Below are 20,588 nucleotides of genomic sequence, written 5' to 3' on the forward strand. Positions count from 1 at the left end.
TTATTTTCAAAAATTTCTTGGCACTTTCCATTTTTGTTCAAATTTTGACTCTAAAAGGCTCTTAATTTGAGTTTTTGATCTATTTTTTTTCTATTCGACAACACTTGTTGAACTTTCACAGATTAAATATAAGGATACTATGGATTTTGGAGTTAAATCCAAAAAACCACCACAATATAGGTGTCGTTATAAAAAAACACCACTTTACAATCTGTGACACAAAACACCGCCGCAACACGCAAGAAACACTAATCCTAAGTGCTAATTGATTTGATTATGTCACTAACTGGACAGACTCGTCCATTGGGCTGAGTCAGCAAAAAAGTGCCACATAGACATGTTGACTTGGTCTTCTTCTTCATCGCCCTTTCTCTCCGTGGCATTTCATCAAACACGTCTTGAGTGGGCACCACCATGACGCTCATGGTGGTCATGGCGGACAGCAACCAGAACCAGCAGCCTCTGAGGTACTGGTTCCTGTACTGGAGCGGGGCGCCTCCTCAATGCAATTATCACCGCGCCGGCCGTCGTAGTCCCACGACTGCCAGTTGACTGCGCCGGTGAACAGAAGCATCACTCCTCCAACTCCTTATGCGTCTCATAGCCGTGCGTCCTCCCGACAGTCCCTGACATGGGTCTTGCCTATCGCGCCCATCCAAGAGTTGTTGTTGCATCGTCCAAGCTGGTCCCTTTGCCCGACACACACAAACCACCGGTGTCATGTTCACACTCAAGGTGACCCACTACGTCCCCGACCTCGACGCGGAGCGGGGGCACGGCGAGGTGCTCCGCCACGTGTGCGGGTCGCCGCATTGTACGCCATGCGCTTCCACTCCATCCTCCTGGCCGGCGGCGGTGAGGACGCTTGCGTCCTAGAGCTCGTGGATATCGGGTCACCCCACGATGTCCTCCACCACCGGGGTGGCCTCCAAGAGCCTGTGCTTGCCGAGGTGGCCGCGTGGTGTGCCCACGGAACTGGCAAACCTCCACGCACGCACCGTCGCGCACCTCAACATATTTTTGCCAACTCAGCCTAACTAACGGATCCGACCAGTTAGTGATGTCATCAAAGCAATTAGCATTTAGGATAAGTGTTTTTGCCACTAGCAGGGTGACGCGCGTGGTACTTGTTGTCACAAATTGTAAAGTAGCGGTTTTCTGCTAATGACGCATGTATTGTGGTGGTTTATCAATTTAACTCGGATTTCTTTTTAGAATGTTTTTAAAAATTTCTAGGCACTTTCATTTTTGGCACATGGGTGACGTGGCGCCTGACGGGACTGTTGACCAGTCAAAAACCAATACATGGCCGGTTTTGACTGTTTGAGGTTCTAAAATAGATGATTTCATAGTTCAAGGTTGCATATTAGACTTTGGTGCTAGTTCAAGGTAGTAATATGGATTTCTCTCGAAATAATAAAGAGAATGATTCACCGGAGCTTTGAGAGCCAAAAGTCATTTCTCATCTGAAGTCCTGCGTCTTCCATTCTTTGTTGATTTTTATTTAGCTTGACCTGAGAAGATGCACACGCATTGCTAATTCATATGCTCGCCTGCGAAGAAGGTATACATTTGTGTGTTGGAAGAGACAAAATCACCAGACCAAACTATTGGCTTGACTTTCCTGTGTAATTTAAATGCAATGGAGTGCAGCTACAAAGCAGCACAGCACCATTTATCCATTCCATAACCCGGATATGCTTGATACCAGTTGAGTGCGCCCAACTAACAGCCACATATTACTTTGTTGATTAATGCTAGTTGCCACTGAAGTATTATACGTACGCCTTTGGCTTTAGCGTGGCTAACTTAACTACACTATGCCCCATGCAACTTGCCCAAGTGCCAAGTTCAAATTCGAAAGAAAAATAACTTGACAAAGTTCCAACCGGCCATATGCGGCCCAAAACCGCGGGCCCTACCAAGCCTGCAAGCACAGGTGGACGAGTGGACGTAGGCTACGACAGGAACGACGCGTTAGCATGTGGATGGAATTAAATTATGGCGAAGGGATCTAGGTGGTGACACTGACAGACGCGCTTCCCTTTTTTCTGGGCATCTCACCACATGGACCCAAGCGGAGGACTCAACCCAGCCTCTCCAGTCAGGTCAACATACCACCCTTCTTCCTCCTCGGGCTGGCTGCTCCGTATAAATCTACACCAGCCGGCGGCTATCTAGAAATTCATCTCGCTTCTCTCCCCCCAGCAACGATTCATCTCGCTCCCCTCTTCTCTGCAAGGATCCCTCGAGTATTCCCCTCAAGGTCAGTGCCTAATTTTGTGAATCTTGAACTGATTATTTTGAGTGCTGGTAGATCCGGTGAAGTTTCACCTCTTTAATTTAGTCTTGCATACGGAAACAGAGGAGAACTTAATCCGCATTCTGTGGCTCCTCGTGTTTCTCAGCTCCTCAGAAATGGCGACCGGAAGTAATAGTAGTAGCCAAGAGAGCAAGCAGCCAGGCCCCGAGCTGCCGAAGCAGCTGCCGTTCGATTTTCTCAAGAAAATCACCAACGATTTCGGCGAAGACAGAAAGATAAGCGGAAGCCCCTTTGGAACACTCTACAAGGTTTGATTTCTCCCCTGCTGTTTTCCTCTGCTTCCGCTTAATTTAGGCTATGCTACTAATACAGAGCATACATATGTGGTTAAACAGGGGATTGTGCCAGATGACGGCAGAGTGATTGCCGTGAAGAAACTTCAGGAGAACGCGCCAATGCCAGCAGATAAGCAGTTCAACAGAGAGGTCCAGAATGTGATGTCCCTCAAGCATGAGAACATAGTGGAGCTTGTCGGGTTCTGCTGCGAAACGCAGAAGAAACTGGTGCAGTTTGATAAGAGATACATCCAGGCGGACATCACCGAAAGCTTAATCTGCTATGAGTATTTACCTAATGGGAGCCTTCAGGAGAATCTTTTTGGTATGTGAACAGCATATCTTGCCTTTCTGTTTCAGTCCTTAACACGGTTGCATTCCAAGCTGGAGCTAGGAAATCACATGCTTACGATGTTATCTTTGTAACCTGATATGCAGAGCCCAAAGGGTCCACTAAACCAGAAATTGGTTGGGACGTACGCTTCAAAATAATCAAGGGGATTTGCCAAGGCTTACGTTTTCTACACAAGTTGGATATTCCCATTGTCCATATGGATTTGAAGCCTGAGAATATACTGTTGGATGCAAATATGGTGCCAAAGATAGCGGATTTTGCACTCTCAAGGGTCTTTGGCCAAGAACAAACCAGACTCTGTACGCAAACAGTTGTCGGATCATAGTAAGCTCATCATGAAATTTCATTACATAAGCTGGTCATTAGTTACATCATATATTACCGTTCCCCAATCCAATTTTTCCCGATTTAACTTGTGATGTTAATTCCATCCAGTGGGTACATGGCCCCAGAATATCTTTACAGAGGTGAAATATCAGCCCAGTCAGACATATACAGTTTAGGCCTAGTGATAATTGAGATCACCACTGGAGAGCAGAATCCTCGCGAAAAAGACCAACCATCTGCAAGAAGTTTTGTTGATAAAGTAAGAGAAATTATTACTCGGTTATTTCAGAAGGGAAGCATATTTCATACATTTTGTATGTGCATTATAACTAAGCATCTTGATTCCGCTTCTGTAGGTGCGTAAAGAATGGACGCTGGAGAACATAACATCCAAATATTCATCACTGGATCATGAAAGCCTCCAACAAGTTAAAACATGCATTGATATCGGGTCAAACTGTGTTGAGATTGATAGGACAAAAAGACCTCGCATAGAAGAAATTGTTGACTCGCTCAATGGACTACGTTCAAGCCAAAAGGTTACCGAGGTAATATTACAGAGTGCAAATTAAGAGGTTCTACTGTGAGATGATATAATTTAATTTTTTTATAGAAATAACTTCTTTTGGGAACGTTGATCACTTCATTTTCTATGGTAACTAAAAGCTGATAAGTGCCACTTTCCTCGGAGATGTTGCCTATGCACACATGTTTTAAGTAGTGAAATTGCACTCATATTCATGAAGATGCACTATGTTATATGTTAGGTACATTCATATGTTTTAAATTCTCCCAAAAAATGAATTCATTAGTTCGTTATTTAGGTTGCATCATATATATCACACGTCTATATTGCACTCGACATATAGAAAAAATGTTTTGAATAAGATATATGCAACCTGGCCATTATATGCATAATCTTGTTTATAATACTGGTGTCAACTAAATGCACAATTTACTTTGTTGCTTCTCATTTCTAATGCATAACTTACGGTATTAATTAAACATATATTTTCTAAGTAAATCAAACATCTGGATAAGCATATATATAGTTTACTCTGGAAATTTCAAATGATTCTAACATGCTATATATATGAACTTCCAGGTCTCCCGTCCGCCTACAACTGGCAAGAAGCTAATGGGCTCCATTTTTGGTCTGAAGAAATGAAACATGCACGCCCTGTTACTGCTGGAAGATTGTAACTTTAATTTGGAAATAGGAGCCTTTGTTGCCATCTCGTCTTGGAAGCATTTAAGTGTAATTTTCTTATGTGTAATATGTCTTTTTATTACTATTAGTCAACTACCGCAGATGCAATAGTAGTTTTCATGTTGTCTCTGTTTATGGCAGCTTGAAATAAGAATCTGTTTCTCTAGCCTGCAAAGTTGACTAAGATGGCACTCCCTCCAGTCTTTTTTACTCTGCTTTTAAGATTTGTCTGAAATCAAACTTTGTAAAGTTTGACCAACTTTATAGAAAAAAATATTAACAACCACAATACAAATCGCTATCATTAGGCATGTCATGAATTTAATTTTCATACTGTATAACTTTAGTTTTGTAGATGTTGATTTCTTTTTTGATAAATATTGTCATCTGTACGAAGTTTGACTTTAGATAAATCTTATGTGCAGAGTAAAAAGGGCAGGAGGGAGTATGAGTTTTTTTTTGCGGGGGTGGGAGTACGAGTTTAACTTTGTTTCATTAAGAATTACATCCACCAATTTCGAAAAAAGGTAAAAGTATATGACTAGCTTAGACTTCCTGTCCAGAGCAAAAGTATGACGCCTACATAGCCGTTTGATATGGTTGGAACAAAATAAGAATAATAACACGTTGAATTCCTCCCTAATATAAGTGTAGCTGCCCCGTGCACTAATTTTATTTGGCTACCTCACGGCCAAAATGTGATAATAAATCAGGCCGGCCCTCACGGACAAAAGTAGGACGACTAATTTTATTTGGCTACCTCACGGTCGGATGACACTGTAATATTATGAAGCAGCAGATCGTTAATTATCAAAAAAAAAAAAGCAGCAGATCGTCCGCGAGTGCCATCGGCCAATTGAAACCGGTGTGGGTCACCACAGCACATTTTTAAGAGACACAGCCCGGCCCAATGCCCAACATTCAGAATGTAAATGGACAACTCGCTGGACTTCGTGGGACTTCAAGAGCAACTAGTTGACGAGCCATTCTAGACGGGCGAGAGGTTATGGCACATGGGATTATTCAAAGGATAGGTGATGGCGAGACAACGAGCATTTGGAGTGATAATTGGATTCCCAGAGACAATTTCAAGTGCCCAGTAACATCGCTTGTTCCAAATGCTCCTGTTAAAGTGGCACAACTTCTTGATAATACAACTACTAGTTGGAACGAGAGTCTGGTTCGATCCGTTTTTACTCAGGGAGATGCGGAAGCTATCTTGCGGATCCCGCTATGCACACGTCAAGTCGAGGACTTTTGGGCATGGCATGAAGAGACCCGAGGGGGGTTCAGTGTTCGGTCGGCCTACAGGATGATTATGCGTTTAAAACACGCCCATGAGGCCGTGTATGATGAGCACGGCGAGACCTCGTATGATCCTAGTGAAACCAAGGAATGGTCTATGATATGGCACCTGCAGGTTCCCTCGAAACTGAAGTTTTTTGTGTGGCGTCTCGCTCAAAAGTCCATGCCAACTGGCACTGTTTTGAAGCATCGGCATATGTTAACGGAAGATGCTTGTCCGATCTGCGGGGCTGTCGATACATGGAAACATGCTCTCATCTCTTGCCCGATGGCGGCTAGTGTTTGGGCACTGGCACCGGAAGAACTCGTGGCTCACATGATTGATCGGGGAGAGGATAATCCGAGGGAGTGGCTGTTCTCCATGCATGAAGTGTTGCCAAGGGAACTGTTTGATCAACTGGCGGTCACGTTATGGGCCCTCTGGGGGTACGGAGGAAGGCTATTCATGAAAACATCTTCCAAACACCTCATTCAGTTCATACGTTCATAACAAAATATTTGGCCGACCTGCAAACTGTCAACAAGAGATCATCGGGGGTCCGTGTGCCGTCTGTAACGCGATCTCAGACTTGGGTGGCTCCTACGGTTGGCAATGCAAAGATGAACGTGGACGCTGCTGTGTCTAGCAATGGATTCGGGGCTGTAGGTGCTATTTGCAGAGATGGGAGCGGCATGTTCTTGGGTGCCTCAACACTTTGTTTCAACCACATTGTTGATCCGATGACTTTGGAAGCTCTTGCCATCAGAGAAGCCCTAGAGTTAGCAGATGACATGTATGAGCGAAGGATTCAAGTGGCTTCAGACTGTAAGGTGGTGGTACAAGATCTGAAGATGGACAACTCGTCGAGCTATAGTGCCATTATACATGAAATAATAGAACACTCCTCGTTTTTTGATTTTTGCACTTTTAATCATGAATTTAGGAGCTCAAATTATGAAGCTCACAACTTAGCGAAGCATGCTTTATCTCTCGGTGGTGGCCGACACGTGTGGTTGGGACACCCCGGAAATTTACCCTCCGTCCCTGTAAACATGGTGACGATTTAATAAAGCTTCGCGAGGTTGTCTCAAAAGAAAAGTTGACGAGCGCTTCTTCGGAAGCCTCACAATTATCAGCGACACTTGGCGCGCTCTCAGCCACCCGTCACTTGTCGCGCTCTGGGTGCTCCTTCCGGATTTATTTTATTTTTCCACACACGTTTTCGGCTTTTTAAACGGGGGTTTTGGGTTTTTTTTGATGTTTTGGTTTTCCACCAGTCTTTCTTAGCTTTTGGATAAAAAATATTCTATTTTTTATTTTTGCATGAAAGAACGTGTTTTTTCTTCTTCCGCGAGAGTTACGGTTTTGCTTCCGCGAGAGGCACATTTTTGCTTTCGCGAGAGTCACGGCCATGCCTCTTGGAAACGGAAAAAAACGTGTTTTTTGTTTTTTTTTGTTCCGCGAGAGGTACGGTTGTGCTTTCGCGAGTCACGGCCGTGCATCTCGGAAACAAAAAAACACATTTTCTATATTTTTTCCTTCTGTGAGAGGCATGGTTGTGCTTTCGCAAGAGGCACGGCCGTGCCTCTCGGAAACGAAAAAAACACATTTTTTTTCCTTCCGCGAGAGGCACGGTTTTGCTTCAACGAAAGGCATGTTTGTGCTTTCCTGAGAGGCACGGCAGTGCCTCCTCGAAAACGGAATAAAACGCGTTTTCTTTTTTTCCCTTCCGCGAGAGGCACGATTTTGATTTCACGAGAGGCACGGGCGTGCCTCTTCCGGAAAGAGAAAAAACCATTGTTCCCGGTTCGGTTTTTTCGTCTGGTTTTTTCGTGAAAAACAAGTTCGTCAAAACCTATCAACATGAGATCTGGTTTTAAAGATCTCGGCACGAGGAATCCAACGGTGAAAACGACTCTAGATTTGGACACACGGTTTAAGAGATAAAACGTTTTGAATAAACGGATCTACAGAAAAGGGAAAACTCCTAGGTTGCGACAAGTGGCGCACATGCAACGCGCCACTTGTCCCAACCTGGGAAGATGGGAGTGATATTTGTAATGAGTACTAGAAGAACGCCTGTGCATTGCAACGGGTTCACATTAACTTTTTAAGAGTTTAACTTTGTTTCATTAAGAATTACATCCACCAATTTCAAAAATGGTAAAAGTATATGACTAGCTTAGACGTCCTGTCCAGAGCAAAAGTAGGACGCCTACATAGCCGTTTGATATGGTTGGAACAAAATAAGAATAATAACACGTCGAATTCCTCCCTAATATAAGTGCAGTTGTCTTTCGTTAGCTGCGCCGTGCACTAATTTTATTTGGCTACCTCACGGCCAAAATGCGGTAACAAATCAGGCCGGCCCTCACGGACAAAAGTAGGACGTCTAATTTTATTTGGCTACCTCACGGTTGGATATAGATGTATCTAATACTAAAACGTGACTTGATACATCTGTATTTAGATAAATCGAAGACAAAAAATTTAGAATGGAGGGAGTATTATGAAGCAACAGATCGTTAATTATATTAAAAAAAAGCAGCAGCCGCGAGTGCCATCGGCCAATTGAAACCGGTGTGGGTCACCACAGAACATTTTTAAGAGACACAGCCCGGCCCAAAGCCCAACATTCAGAATGTAAATGGACAACTCGCTGGACTTCGTGGGACTTCAGGAGCAACTAGTTGACGAGCCCTTCTTCGGGAGCCTCACAACTATCAGCGTCACTTGGTGCGCTCTCCGCCTGCCACTTGTCGCGCTTTGGGCGCTTCCTTCGGAATTTTTTTCATTTTCCCGCACACGTTTTCGGTTTTTTAAACGGGTTTTTTGGAGGAAAAAAAATCGACGTTTCGGTTTTCTATCAGTCTTCCTTAACTTTTGGATAAAAAAACTTTAATTTTTTATTTTTGCATGAGAAAACATGTTTTCTTTTTTTCTTCCACGAGAGTCACGGTTTTGCTTCCGCGAGAGGCACGGTTTTGCTTTCGCGAGAGTCATGGCCGTGCCTCTCGAAAACGGAAAAAACATGCTTTTTGGTTTTTTTCGTTCCGTGAGAGGCATGGTTGTGCTTTCGCGAGAGTCACGGCCGTGCCTCTCGGAAACGAAAAAAAACGTATTTTTTGTTTTTTTCCTTCCATGAGAGGCACGGTTGTGCTTTCGCGAGAGGCACGGCCGTGCCTCTCGAAAACGAAAAAACACATTTTTTTCTTCCGCGAGAGGCACGGCCGTGCCTCCTCGGAAACGGAATAAAACACATTTTCTCTTCTTTTGTTTTCCTTCCGCGAGAGGCACGATTTTGCTTCCATGAGAGGCAAGGTTGTGATTTCACGAGAGGCACAAGCGTGCCTCTTCTGGAAAGGGAAAAAACTATTATTCCCGGTTTGATTTTTTCTCTGGTTTTTCGTGAAAAACAAGTTCTTCGAAACCTATCAACATGAGATCTAGTTTTGAAGATCTCGGCACAAGGAATCCAATGGTGAAAACGGTTCTAGATTTGGAGACACGGTTTAAGAGATAAAATGTTTTGAATAAATGGATCTACAAAAAGGAGGAAACTCCTAGGTTACGACAAGTGGCGGACATGCAACGCGCCACTTGTCACAACATGGGAAGATGGGAGTGATCTTTGTATTGAGTACTCCTCAATTAGTGATTTTGGTGGGAGACTTGCTTAACCACCACTTCTTATGTGGGTCTATGGGGGAACGTATCTAGTGCATCGGGGCAACTGGTGCTACGGTGCACCGGACCCGTTGCACATTCAAAAATGTTAGAGAAAATCCAAAAAAAATTAGTGCATCGACACAACATCAATGTATGTTGTCACAAATATTAAAATAAAAATTCAAAACAATGTTCAAGATACAAAAATGATAAATTTGACATCAATGTGCTAATGGGCCAAAACTGAAGCCTTACTTGTGTTATGTACTATTCAGTGTTGTCATTTTTGTATCTCAAGCAATGTTTCAATTTTTTATTTGAATTTTTGTGACAACATGCATTGATGTTGTGCCAATGCACTAAATTGTTTCCGGGTTTTTTCAAATATTTTTGAATGTGCAACGGGTGACCGGCGCACCGGTAGCATCAATTGCCCCGGCGCACCAGATACATACACGGGTCTATGGGGTTAATTGAACGTTGGTACCGCAATTGGGGAACTCAACAAATTGGTACCATCCCTCCAAAAAAAATGGTACCACTTTCAAAACAAAAGCAAGACAGTAAGGTCTAGGGCGGGCAACTACAAATCGTTCTAAAGTCCATATAAACACTTGTTGACCGGGAAGCTGACCAGCGGGGCCTGCATGTTAGGGGCTGACATGGCATTTTCTTTCGCAAAAGACCCTTATTTTATATGTAATCACACAGATGCCTTTCTTTGCGAAAAGGCTCCTATGAGATAATAAAACCAGCAAAAAAAAAGAGTTGTGTCGGGATAGGTGCGCTGAGCTAGGTATTGCTTGCGTCCAAGAAGAGGCTTATATGTTCTTATACTCTTATGTTAGACATGCTCGACTGTTCCCTTTTTTGTATGTATTTTTCTTTGTTTATGATTCTTTTTATCATTTTCCAGATCTTGGGTATTCTTCAGGTATTCTTTTTTTTGCACATTCCTTTTTTATATAGTTATTGCAATAGATGGTTTAGTTTTTTCAATACTGTCGGCATATTTTGAATTTACACTGAACTTTTTATTATGCAATGTTTTTTCAGATCATTGTTTACTAAAAAATGTTCAATGAATACAAAATTTGTTCATCACATATTATACAATAATGTTCAGTGTGTATTTATACAACAATGTTCACTGTATATTTCCAAAAAATATCACATAATATAAAAAGTTAAATATATATTAAAAAACCTTCATCATGTATTTAAAAAATGTTCATCATATAATTAAAAAGATCACTGAATATTGAAAAAATGTTCAGTGTATATAACATAATTTTTCATTGTATGTTATGAAATAATGTTCAGTGTGTATAATACAATAATGTTCAGTGTGTATAATACAATAATGTTCTGTGTATATTTTCCAGAAATATCACATAATATAAAAAAATTCAATACATATTTAGAAAACTTAATAGTACGTTGAAAATGTTAATCAGATAATTAAAAAATATAATTGTATATTATAAAATGTTCAATGCATATAAAAAAATTGTTCAGTGTGTATTTATACAATAATATTCAGTGTGTATTTTCAAAAAATATTGCATAGTACTCCCTCCGTTCCAAATTACTCGTCGTGGTTTTAGTTTAAATTTGAACTAAAACTACGACGACTAATTTGGAACAGTGGGAGTAGAAAATAAAGTTAAATATATATTTAAAAACTTCACCGTATATTAAAAAAATATTCATCATATAGTTAAAATAGATCATTGTATATGAAAAATAGTTCAATGTATATAACGAAATTTTTCATAGTATATTATACAATAATGTTCAGTGTGTATTTTCCAAAAATATCCGATAATATAAAAAGTTCAATATATATTTAAACAACTTCATAGTATATTTAATAATGTGCATCAAATAATTAAAAAGATCATTTTATATTATAGAAATGTTGAATGTATAAAACAAAACTTTTCAGTGTGTATTTATACAATAATGTTCAGTGTGTATTTTCTGAAAATATCGGATAATATAAAAAATTGTAATTTATATTAGACAAAAATTCATCGTATATTTAAAAAATATTCATCATATAATTATGAAAGATCACTGTATATTTAAAAAATGTATATAACAAAATTTTTCATCGTATATTATACAATTATTTTCAGAGTGTATTTTAAAAAATATCGCATAATAAATGGTTCAGTGTAAATTGAAAATATGTCGACAATATTGAAAATACTTATGCCGTTTATTACATAACCTATATACGTAAGAAATATGCAGAACTTTAAAAAGAAAAACCGAATAATACCCAAGATCTGAAAAAGATAAAAGAAATCTGAAACCGGAAAAACACTTACAAAAAAAATGAAACTGTCAAAGAAGACTAGCAAATAAAGTTTAGATTATCAACTAATGTAAGCCTGTAGTTTGACGCAAGCCTTCCAGTGGCGTAGTGGTCATCGATTTGTAGACGCGCACCCAGACTTGGAACTGACTTGCAATTTTTTTGAAAAATGGTATCAATTCTTTGAGACTGCCCCAATTGTGTTACCAACAAGCAATTAACTCGGGTCTATGTTGTAGTCCAATTATTATTTTATGGCGTATATGGTGTCCACATAGTGCCACATATTTGCAAAGCAAAATGATATATACAAATCAAACTGATATGCAATGCCACTAGTATATGCCTAATTTAGTACCCCTCCGATCATTCAGTACGGACCAAATAAACAAATTCAGTACAGAGCAAATAGTGTCCACTATCCAGATTCAACATCAAAATTCAGAGTAGCATTCATAGTAGTATAGGAAATAACAAAATCTACAAAGCAGCGGCAACTTGCTCGACTCGCTCCCGGAGATTCCCTTGGACGGCGGCGGACAAAAGGAGGCGTTCGCGCAAGGCTCAGCTTGCTCCTAGAGATTCTCTTGGACGGCGGTGGAGGAGGGGCCAAAGAGGGCATCGGCGGGATTGGGGAGAGGATAGAAGAGGCACCCCACACTGCTCGGCGCGGTTCCGGTGTTTCCCTTGCACGGCAACCTCTCTGAGACACACGCGGCGACATGGACCATGGAGAGGATTGGAAAGGGGGGGTGCGGGTGGCCATGGAGACGGCGGCGGCGGCGGATGTTTTGGGCAAAGGAGGCTAATGCATTTGGATGTTGTGGTCAGCCTGCTGCTACCGGTGGGCTTTGTCGGGTTGCCCATATTTGACACATAATATAAAAATAATGTTCAATGTTCATTTTCCAAAAATATCACATAATATAAAAATTTCAATATATATTTAAACAACTTCATAGTATATTTAATAATGTTCATCAAATAATTAAAAAGATTAGTGTATATTATAAAAATGTTCAATGTATATAACAAAACTTTTCAGTGTGTATTTATACAATAATGTTCAATTTGTATTTTCTGAAAATATCGCATAATATAGAAAACTGAAATATATATTAAAAAACTTCATCACATATTTAAAAAATATTCATCATATAATTATAAAAGATGACTATATATTAAAAAAAATCAATGTATATAACAAAACTGTTCACAGTATATTATACAATAATTTTCAAAGTGCATTTTAAAAAATATTGCACAATAAAATGTTCAGTGTAAATTGAAAATATGTCGACAATATCAAAAATACTTATACTGTTTATTACATAACCTATATAAGAAAGAAATATGCAAAACTTTAAAAAGAAAACCCGAAGAATACCCAAGATCTGAAAAAAGATAAAATAAATCCGAAACAAAAAAAGCACATACAAAAAAATGAAATTGTCAAAAAAGACCAGCACATGTCTAAAGTTTAGATTATCAAATATTGTAAGCATGTACTTTGACGCAAGCTTTCCAGTGGCGTAGTGGTCATCGATTTGTAGACGCTCGCTCCCAGAGATTCTCTTGGACGGCGGCGGAGGAGGGGCTGAATAGAGCATCAACGGGATTGGGGAGACGATAGAAGAGGCACTCCCACACAGCTCGGCGCGGTTCCGGTGTTTCCCTTGGATGGCATCCTCTTTGAGACACACGACAGTGACATGGACCATGAAGAGGATTGGAAGGGGGAGGATGCGGGTGGCTGTGGAGATGGCGGCGGCGGATGTTTTGGGCAAAGGAGGCGAACACATTTGGATGTTGTGGTCAGCCTGCTGGCGCCGGTTGGCTTTGTCGGGCTGCCCATATGTGACACATATTTTTAATGGATTCCCAAATGCGCCATTTAGGCTTTTTTTTTTCATGGGTGGCATTTTTGGGACAAGTGGGATCCAACGCCCTTTACATCCTGACCCAATATCCAGGCCGATCTCGGGCCTCACATTTCCACCGAATTCCAAATAAAGCCGAAAATGAATGATTACAGATTTTCCATAAAAATAGTTATAATCATCCATCTTAATACCGGGAATGATCTATTTGTTATTTTAAAATATGAACATAGCCATTTTCTGTGTGGTCGGACCAGGCCCAGGCTTGGCTTTTCAGGCCATGCTTTTGCAAGCTTTCAGCACTTTAGGATTAGTTCCCAGTTCTCAGTAGCAAAGTTTCATGCAAGGTGGTTCTAAAAAAAAGGTTTCATGCCTGGTGCAGCAATTGAGGATGAGCAATGTTGAGGGTGATGGTTCAAAGCAGAGCATGTGGGGCTCACCCTATGTGTGATATAATATATATTTCTAGAAGGCTGGCGGTGCCTTCTTCCTTCATCATGCTAGGTGTTGGCTGGTTTTCTCCTGATTTTCTCAACTTATCTGGGCACCAACGTTTTCTTAATTAATGAAAATGGCACAGATTTTGTCTCGAGTTTCAAAAGTAATTAACCTCGATTATTCATCGAACTGCCTTTCCATATATTTGATATTTGGTCAATTATTCAATGTTATATCCCTCTTTATTGCATATGAATATAACATTGCTTCCCAAAATATTTTAGTAAAATGTGATTGCACAACAAGTGGGCAATACACATTATCGGCAACTCTTGTTTCCTAGAAGTTTCATAAATAATTAAATGAGAACAAATGCTAACTGACCCAAACAACAAACATGTCGCAAAGAGAAAAAAAATATGGATTGCCCAAGAAAACCGTCGAACAACGATCCAAGGCAGATGAACACCAAAATAATCCAGCGCCCGGAGTCCGTGATTAACCTACAACACACGAGGGGAGCAACGGTTAGGCGCAACTTTTATGGGTTAAATTGTTAGTACTAGTAGGACATTAAGCGTTAGTAACTTGTGTAGTTACCTTGAGATTAGTCATGCTTCCCCTTGACATCGTATTTGCACATCTTCTTCTTGGCACAGTTGATGAGGATGTCAGCAGAGTCGATACCTAGGAAACGCAGACACATCACACGTGAATACCTCAGGAAACCAAAAAGTGAAAGCAAAACACTCTAAACAACGCAGAGAATGGGCATCTAAAACACACAATGCAGAGCATGAGGCGAAAGGCTTTGATGTATGTATACCTGCAAGATACGCTCCATGGACATATCCGTTGTACTTTTCGCTCGTGTGCTCGCCCGTGAAGTAAACCCTCCCAACAGGAGCCTGAATTACATCAGAGAAGAGTGTCAAATTAGTTTAGTTTATTGTGCAGTGGAGGAGTGAAATGCAAGCCAAATGTAGTAGATTTCTGTACCCGGATGAGGTCATATTCGTAGCGGTTGACGCCGATGGGCCAGTTGGAGAATGAGCCCTTGAAGAACCGGTTGGACCACCACCTTGGCACGAGGATCTCGGTGGCGTCCGGCACGTCCTCCCCGGGGAACATCTTCCTCAGCACCGCCACCGCCTCGGCCATGGTCTGGTTGTCGGACTGCTGTTCGATCCTCCTCGACTCGTCGTCGGTGACCGTGACCAGCAGCACGTTGGACCCGGGGTACTGCTGCTCGAACTGTTGCCACACGGGGAAGTACCCTCTCCGGCCGCTGGCGTAGAGGAAGAACTCCTTGCCGGAGCCCTCAGGCCAGAACCTCTTGGGGAACCTGAGGAAGATCTTGGTGTACACGGCCATGTCGAACTGGTAGATGGACACGATCTTCCACGACGGCAGCTGCGGCTTGAACCGTATGAGGTCGGTCTGGAGGACGCCGAGGCTGGCGGAGACGACGACGTAGTCGGCCCGGTACACCTTGTTGTCCTCGGTCCGGACCATGACGCCGCTGGGGAAGTAGCTGATCTCCCGCACCACCGTGTTGAGCTTGAGCCTCGGGTCGACGATGGCGCCGGACTTGCGGTCGGTCTTGAGGTACTGCCCGGCGACATGGTACACCACGGACTCGTAGCCACGCTGGTCCGCCACGAAATAGACGTCGTCGCCGAAGTTGCTGAACGTCGGCAGCGGCTGCGTGTTCTGCAGGCTCGTCACGCGCGGCGGCTCGGCGAACTCGAAGTCGTGCTGGTAGTAGTCGACCACCATGTCCACCGGCCTCGCGGGGCCCGAAGGCATACTGGGACACGCAAGGGAAGGTTGCACGAATCAATGCACGGTAAAATAAAAACACATTTCTCTCTGGAGATCATCAAACAATTTGCTTGCAAAAGGGAGAAGCAGGCGTGCGCATCTCGCCGATCCGGTCGATGCAACGGTCGGCCGGAGGGTGCAGTTGCCATTAAGATATTTAGCACTTTGCCTAAGGCGGTATTTTGTACAGCTGTGAGGAAGCTTTAGGAGTAGTAAAATAGTTGGTGATGTCGCACTTGAATAATCTTGCTCTGTCACGCTCGATCAGATCAGAAGCAAGAGGTGCTAATGATGCTATTGCTAGGTCACACTGCCTTTCGCGATGCTAGGTCGCCGTAGACGAAAATGGAGTGGGTGAACGGAAAAAAAAATAGTGATTTCTTTTAAAAACTTGAGGCACTTTTTAATGATATTCGGCTCTTGGACTCGGCAGTGGCTGCCGTTTGCTAAAATTTTATGGAATTGATGATTTAGTATTGCAAACTGCATGATTGTGCTACGCAATTTGCTGGAATGCACTTGCTGGACAAGAATATATATGTGAGTCCAGGCATTGGTGGAGACATGTACATAGAGTAGTAGTTAGAGATAAGGGCGAGCAAGAGTCATCGTCGGATTTTAAGGTGCATGTAAGACTTTCAATTTGGAAATAGACTCCTCTTAGCATGAACAAAAAAGACTTTCAATCCCCAGTCCCCGGTTACGGCCCGTATATGATTCAAAGAATTGGCAAAGGATTTGTGGAGGATTTATCCCCAGGAATTTTTTCTTATGTGAGTAGTTTTTTTTACGGGAGTAGGTTTATTCATAGGATTTCGTTCCATCAGAATTTTTGCAATTAATTCATTTGAACTATATTTCATATGAAATTTTCATATACTCCAACTTGTGAAAAATCCTGTGTTAGAAGGATCATTGCCTTCTAGCGCATGAATATGTGTTAACGTCACACCATCAGATCCATTCGCTCTAAATCCTTAACAAATCTCCCAGAGCTCATGGTTAAAAGCTAGCACACATCACTAGCTACTGCAAGGGGCATGGAGCAAGATGAACGGCATAGATACGTACTGGTCGTTGAGGCGTTGCATGGCCATGACAGACATGTCCTGTTGGCCGCTGTGGTGCAAGGTGCCGGAGAGCTTGCTCCCGCTCTCCTCCACTTCATCCATCCTCTCGATTATCTTCTCAACAATTTTCTCGTCATAGAGACCACCTCTGCATCCGCAAGAATTAATCAGCTCAGCTGTGAAACAAATGTAAATATTTTTCATAATATTTGGTTGGATCTAAGTTAAATCTAAGCGGATACTTCGGCCCTTTGGCAGAAAAATCACTAAATATATGGTGATTTCGGCTATGATTGAATTTTTTCTGAAACTGAAATTCGAAAACCAGCACGTGCACATACTCTTGCTTGTAGGTGTTGCTGGCGAGGTGGTCAAAGTCGGAGCGGAAGGTCCTGAGGTTGAGGCCTCCGGTGCCATTGGCCATGGTCCAGATGGGGTTCATCTCATCTCCATTCACCCCTTCCACCCAGTTGGCCCCCATCTCAACGTTCACCCCGGCGAACTTGGTCTTGTGAATGCGCCCGCCGATGCGGTCCGTCGCCTCCAGGATCAGCAAGTCGGTGATCCCGGCCTCGGACAGCCTCTTCCCAGCCGAGATCCCTAAGACCACCAAGCACAAGAACTTGCATCAGTTACATGTGCACTCAAACCAACCTCCCGCATGCATGTATCTATGTCGATGCAAAATGCATGATGCATGTGTGTAGCGTGTATAACTTACCGGACATGCCGGCGCCGACGATGATGACTCTCGGACCGGCGGCGGTGGCCAGGGCGGCGCATTGTGCTGCTACAACGAGCACCAGAGCTATGGCTCTGCAGGGCTTCATCTCTAGCATCCTTCTCCTTCTTTCTCTTCCTCACTCACGAAGCTTGGAGACTTGCTTTGCTAGCTAGCTAGCTTGTGTTGAAGGATGGTGGTCCATCGCCAAGTGTATATAAAGAAGCGGCGCAAGACGCGACGGGGCGCGGGGGTCTCTCTAACTAGTAGTAAAGTTATTTCTTGGCCAACGTGGGTTGCTTGGAAGCAACATTACCTTACGACATGCTCCGGCCGGCCGAGAATAATATTGTGTGACTATAGCACAAACGGTTTGACCAACTCAAACCTTGGGCCTTTACCTTCAAAAAGACAAGTCCCCCGTCCCTGTCTAGCTAGAGTTCATTTTTGTGAGATCCATACACATGTGTTCTAGGAAATAATCCTTCAGTTTGGTCCAACTTTCATTGTCAAGTCTTTTTCTGTCCTGCAAAATAGCCCACTTCTTTTGCCTATGTTTCACTAAGTTTACGTTGACGATTATTTTTCAAAAAGTTTAAGTGGAACTTTGACATAACCACAAGAGGAACTCAAACTATTCTGAAATGCATACATGAAAAAGAAAAAGCGGAGCATTTTTAGTTTTTTCGAAAAGGGGATTGCCCCGGCCTCTAGATCACAGGATGCACACAGCCATATTATTAGACGTGAATCAATTTACAGTCACCAAGTTTAAAATTGTAAAACAAATAAAAAGTAAAACACAACCACAACCGGCCGAACCCGCAATTACATAGCTCATCCACATATTCTACAAGTGGCTTGCTAGCTAAACTGATTAAATACACTCTCCACAACTGATTCTAGGCGGCTGCACCAAGAGGCCATAAGCGCAAGCGCATCCACATGCTGCAGTGATGACCACATAGAGATGAAAGTAGAACATAATCCACTAAAAATCATATGAAATTTGCATCTATGAAAAGAATGGTTTCATCAGTTTTGTTCATTTTCCAAAACATATTTTTTTAATTTTCAAAAATCTACTGAAAAACAAACCAAACTACTATGAAACTTACATCCATAAGAATTGGTTCGGAAAATTTCATCAATGTTCCATTCCAGTTTCAAAACGTTAATTTTTTAGTTCTGAAAACATATTCAACTTTGGTCTTGTTTGAAAGGTCTCTAAAAGATATGTATCTAACCCTCTTCTTGCAGCTTAATAAGAGGATTCTCGCTCAATGGTGAGGACTTATTTTCTTACACAATACCGGTGGACCATAAGCGTCTAGGAGTCCTACGGACCTTCGCTTTGAGGTGCCCCTACATTCAGTCAGATGTCAGAATAAATGCAACACATATCGACATACCTTGGGGTCGGAGTGGAGCATGGCGCATCAAAGCCAACCTACAAGGAGAATACATCGCAGGGAGGCAACTAGTAAGTCAACAAATGGTATTTGTCGGTTTTGCTTCTTTTTTTGTTTCAATTGCATTCATGATTTGTTTTTACATTAAGTTCTATTGGAAATGGTTTGGGATAACCTTCAAAAGGTAATCTTTTTCGCAATTGGTTGGCTATGTTATTTTATCATGATTTTGCTGCATACCTCCAGACCTCCTTGTATGTTTGTTGCACATATGCCATCCACTGGACAAGTCCCTCTGAGGAAGGATACCTAAGAACTATAGCATTGCTCCACCTAGGATCATGAATATCTTGATGTCACAGCGAAGAAAAATCCCTCATAAATTCATCAAGGTTCAAGAGGTACATATAGGAAAGCCCCATGAAGGAGGGCATCAGGGGACTCCTGGTGAGCCAGCGCACCATGGAGCATGCCCCTACCCTAGGGCACATGGGGCCCACTAGCTCCCATGTCCTTTCCGTTTCACAAGCCTTCGTCTTCCGGAAGTGAAGATCCCATGATTTTTCTTAAATCACGAAGTTTCCTGGAACCATGGACATAAAAAAAATGTAATTATGCCTTTTGGCGGATAATTAGTAGGTTAGTCTAGTAAAATATTAAATATTGTAATAAAACAACATAATTTTGCATGAAAACTTCAAAAGTTATAGATACCTTTGGAATGCACTAAACCAGATCTGCCGAGCTGCATTCCTCTAAAACGTGAAGTACCTTCCATTAACTTCTACGACATCGACATCGTGCCAAAGATCTCTCTTGGCATTAGGAAGGTCGTCAGAAGATATGTGGCGGGTGCACGAGATTTGGTGCAAAGTAGTTTGTGGATGAGTCGTGCATGGCCGGCCACTCTATTTCAGCAAATTGTCAGACGGCCAGGTAGGGCCACTACATGTTTCCTATTTTTGTTGACCACCATCTCCCATTGAGCTAGCTTCAACTCAATAACCTCTTCATGTTTAAATCAACATCGGAATCATCGAAAACTCCTCCGCCATCAAGCTCATCGACACAAATCATGAATCCAATATCACCGACTTTAACCTACATGAGTAAATATGCACAAATAGAAGAAAATATACCTTCAAGAAATTCGTCGAACACTATGAGGATGTCGAGCTCCTTATTGGTCTAGTAGGAGAGGGGAGGTCGGGTGTGTCCAATGCTCCGGTCAGGGTGACACGGGGGAGGCATCTAGAGCTTGGAACCACAGGGAAGGAGGTGTGTCTGGGAAGGAGCACAAATGGGTAGCTAGATGGCACGGGAGATGGAGTTGACATTGGCGGACAGTCTTTGTTTGACAGTGACATCCTCACCAAGCTCAGGAAGGAAGGAACGGTGGCGGTGGCACACGCCTGCGTTAAGCTCCCATGGAACGAGCATGGCGGTAGACAAGCGGATCATAGCAAGGTGTGATGA

General features: G+C 42.3%; 2 protein-coding genes across 4 annotated transcripts; one reads left to right on the top strand and one right to left on the bottom strand.

Moving 5' to 3' along the window:
- Positions 1-2,018: 2,018 nt before the first annotated feature.
- LOC125523061 (cysteine-rich receptor-like protein kinase 6) lies at positions 2,019-4,656 on the top strand. Of its 3 annotated transcripts, none has more exons than XM_048688100.1 (7): positions 2,019-2,266; positions 2,409-2,571; positions 2,659-2,923; positions 3,037-3,277; positions 3,389-3,539; positions 3,637-3,828; positions 4,386-4,656. In XM_048688100.1, exons 2-7 carry the CDS (start codon positions 2,419-2,421, stop codon positions 4,446-4,448), a joined length of 1,065 nt encoding a protein of 354 aa, XP_048544057.1. In that variant the 5' UTR covers positions 2,019-2,266; positions 2,409-2,418; the 3' UTR covers positions 4,449-4,656. The 3 variants fall into 3 exon arrangements, with proteins under 3 accessions (XP_048544057.1, XP_048544058.1, XP_048544060.1); XM_048688101.1 differs by having other exon boundaries at positions 2,043-2,266; positions 2,366-2,571; XM_048688103.1 differs by having other exon boundaries at positions 2,043-2,266; positions 2,417-2,571.
- Positions 4,657-14,305: 9,649 nt separating this feature from the next.
- Positions 14,306-17,901, bottom strand: LOC125525230 (polyamine oxidase 1-like). Its single transcript, XM_048690234.1, has 7 exons — positions 17,701-17,901; positions 17,321-17,579; positions 16,981-17,127; positions 15,085-15,895; positions 14,912-14,993; positions 14,686-14,772; positions 14,306-14,588 (listed from the first exon to the last, which is right to left on the bottom strand). Exons 1-6 carry the CDS (start codon positions 17,816-17,818, stop codon positions 14,693-14,695), a joined length of 1,497 nt encoding a protein of 498 aa, XP_048546191.1. The 5' UTR covers positions 17,819-17,901; the 3' UTR covers positions 14,306-14,588; positions 14,686-14,692.
- Positions 17,902-20,588: the final 2,687 nt, after the last annotated feature.

The sequence above is a fragment of the Triticum urartu genome, chromosome 7, assembly GCF_003073215.2.
Source record: "Triticum urartu cultivar G1812 chromosome 7, Tu2.1, whole genome shotgun sequence".
NCBI lineage: Eukaryota > Viridiplantae > Streptophyta > Magnoliopsida > Poales > Poaceae > Triticum > Triticum urartu.

What these genes read in the sequence shown, in the direction of transcription:
- LOC125525230 (XM_048690234.1), bottom strand. Translation starts at nt 17,818, where the DNA reads ATGCTAGAGATGAAGCCCTGCAGAGCCATAGCTCTGGTGCTCGTTGTA. An exon ending in CGTCGGCGCCGGCATGTCCG is followed by an intron (nt 17,580 to 17,700) that starts GTAAGTTATACA and finishes TGGTGGTCTTAG; the next exon opens with GGATCTCGGCTGGGAAGAGG. An exon ending in CCATGGAGCGTATCTTGCAG is followed by an intron (nt 14,773 to 14,911) that starts GTATACATACAT and finishes TGCGTTTCCTAG; the next exon opens with GTATCGACTCTGCTGACATC.
- LOC125523061 (XM_048688100.1), top strand. Translation starts at nt 2,419, where the DNA reads ATGGCGACCGGAAGTAATAGTAGTAGCCAAGAGAGCAAGCAGCCAGGC. An exon ending in CAAGAAGTTTTGTTGATAAA is followed by an intron (nt 3,540 to 3,636) that starts GTAAGAGAAATT and finishes CCGCTTCTGTAG; the next exon opens with GTGCGTAAAGAATGGACGCT. An exon ending in CAAGCCAAAAGGTTACCGAG is followed by an intron (nt 3,829 to 4,385) that starts GTAATATTACAG and finishes ATGAACTTCCAG; the next exon opens with GTCTCCCGTCCGCCTACAAC.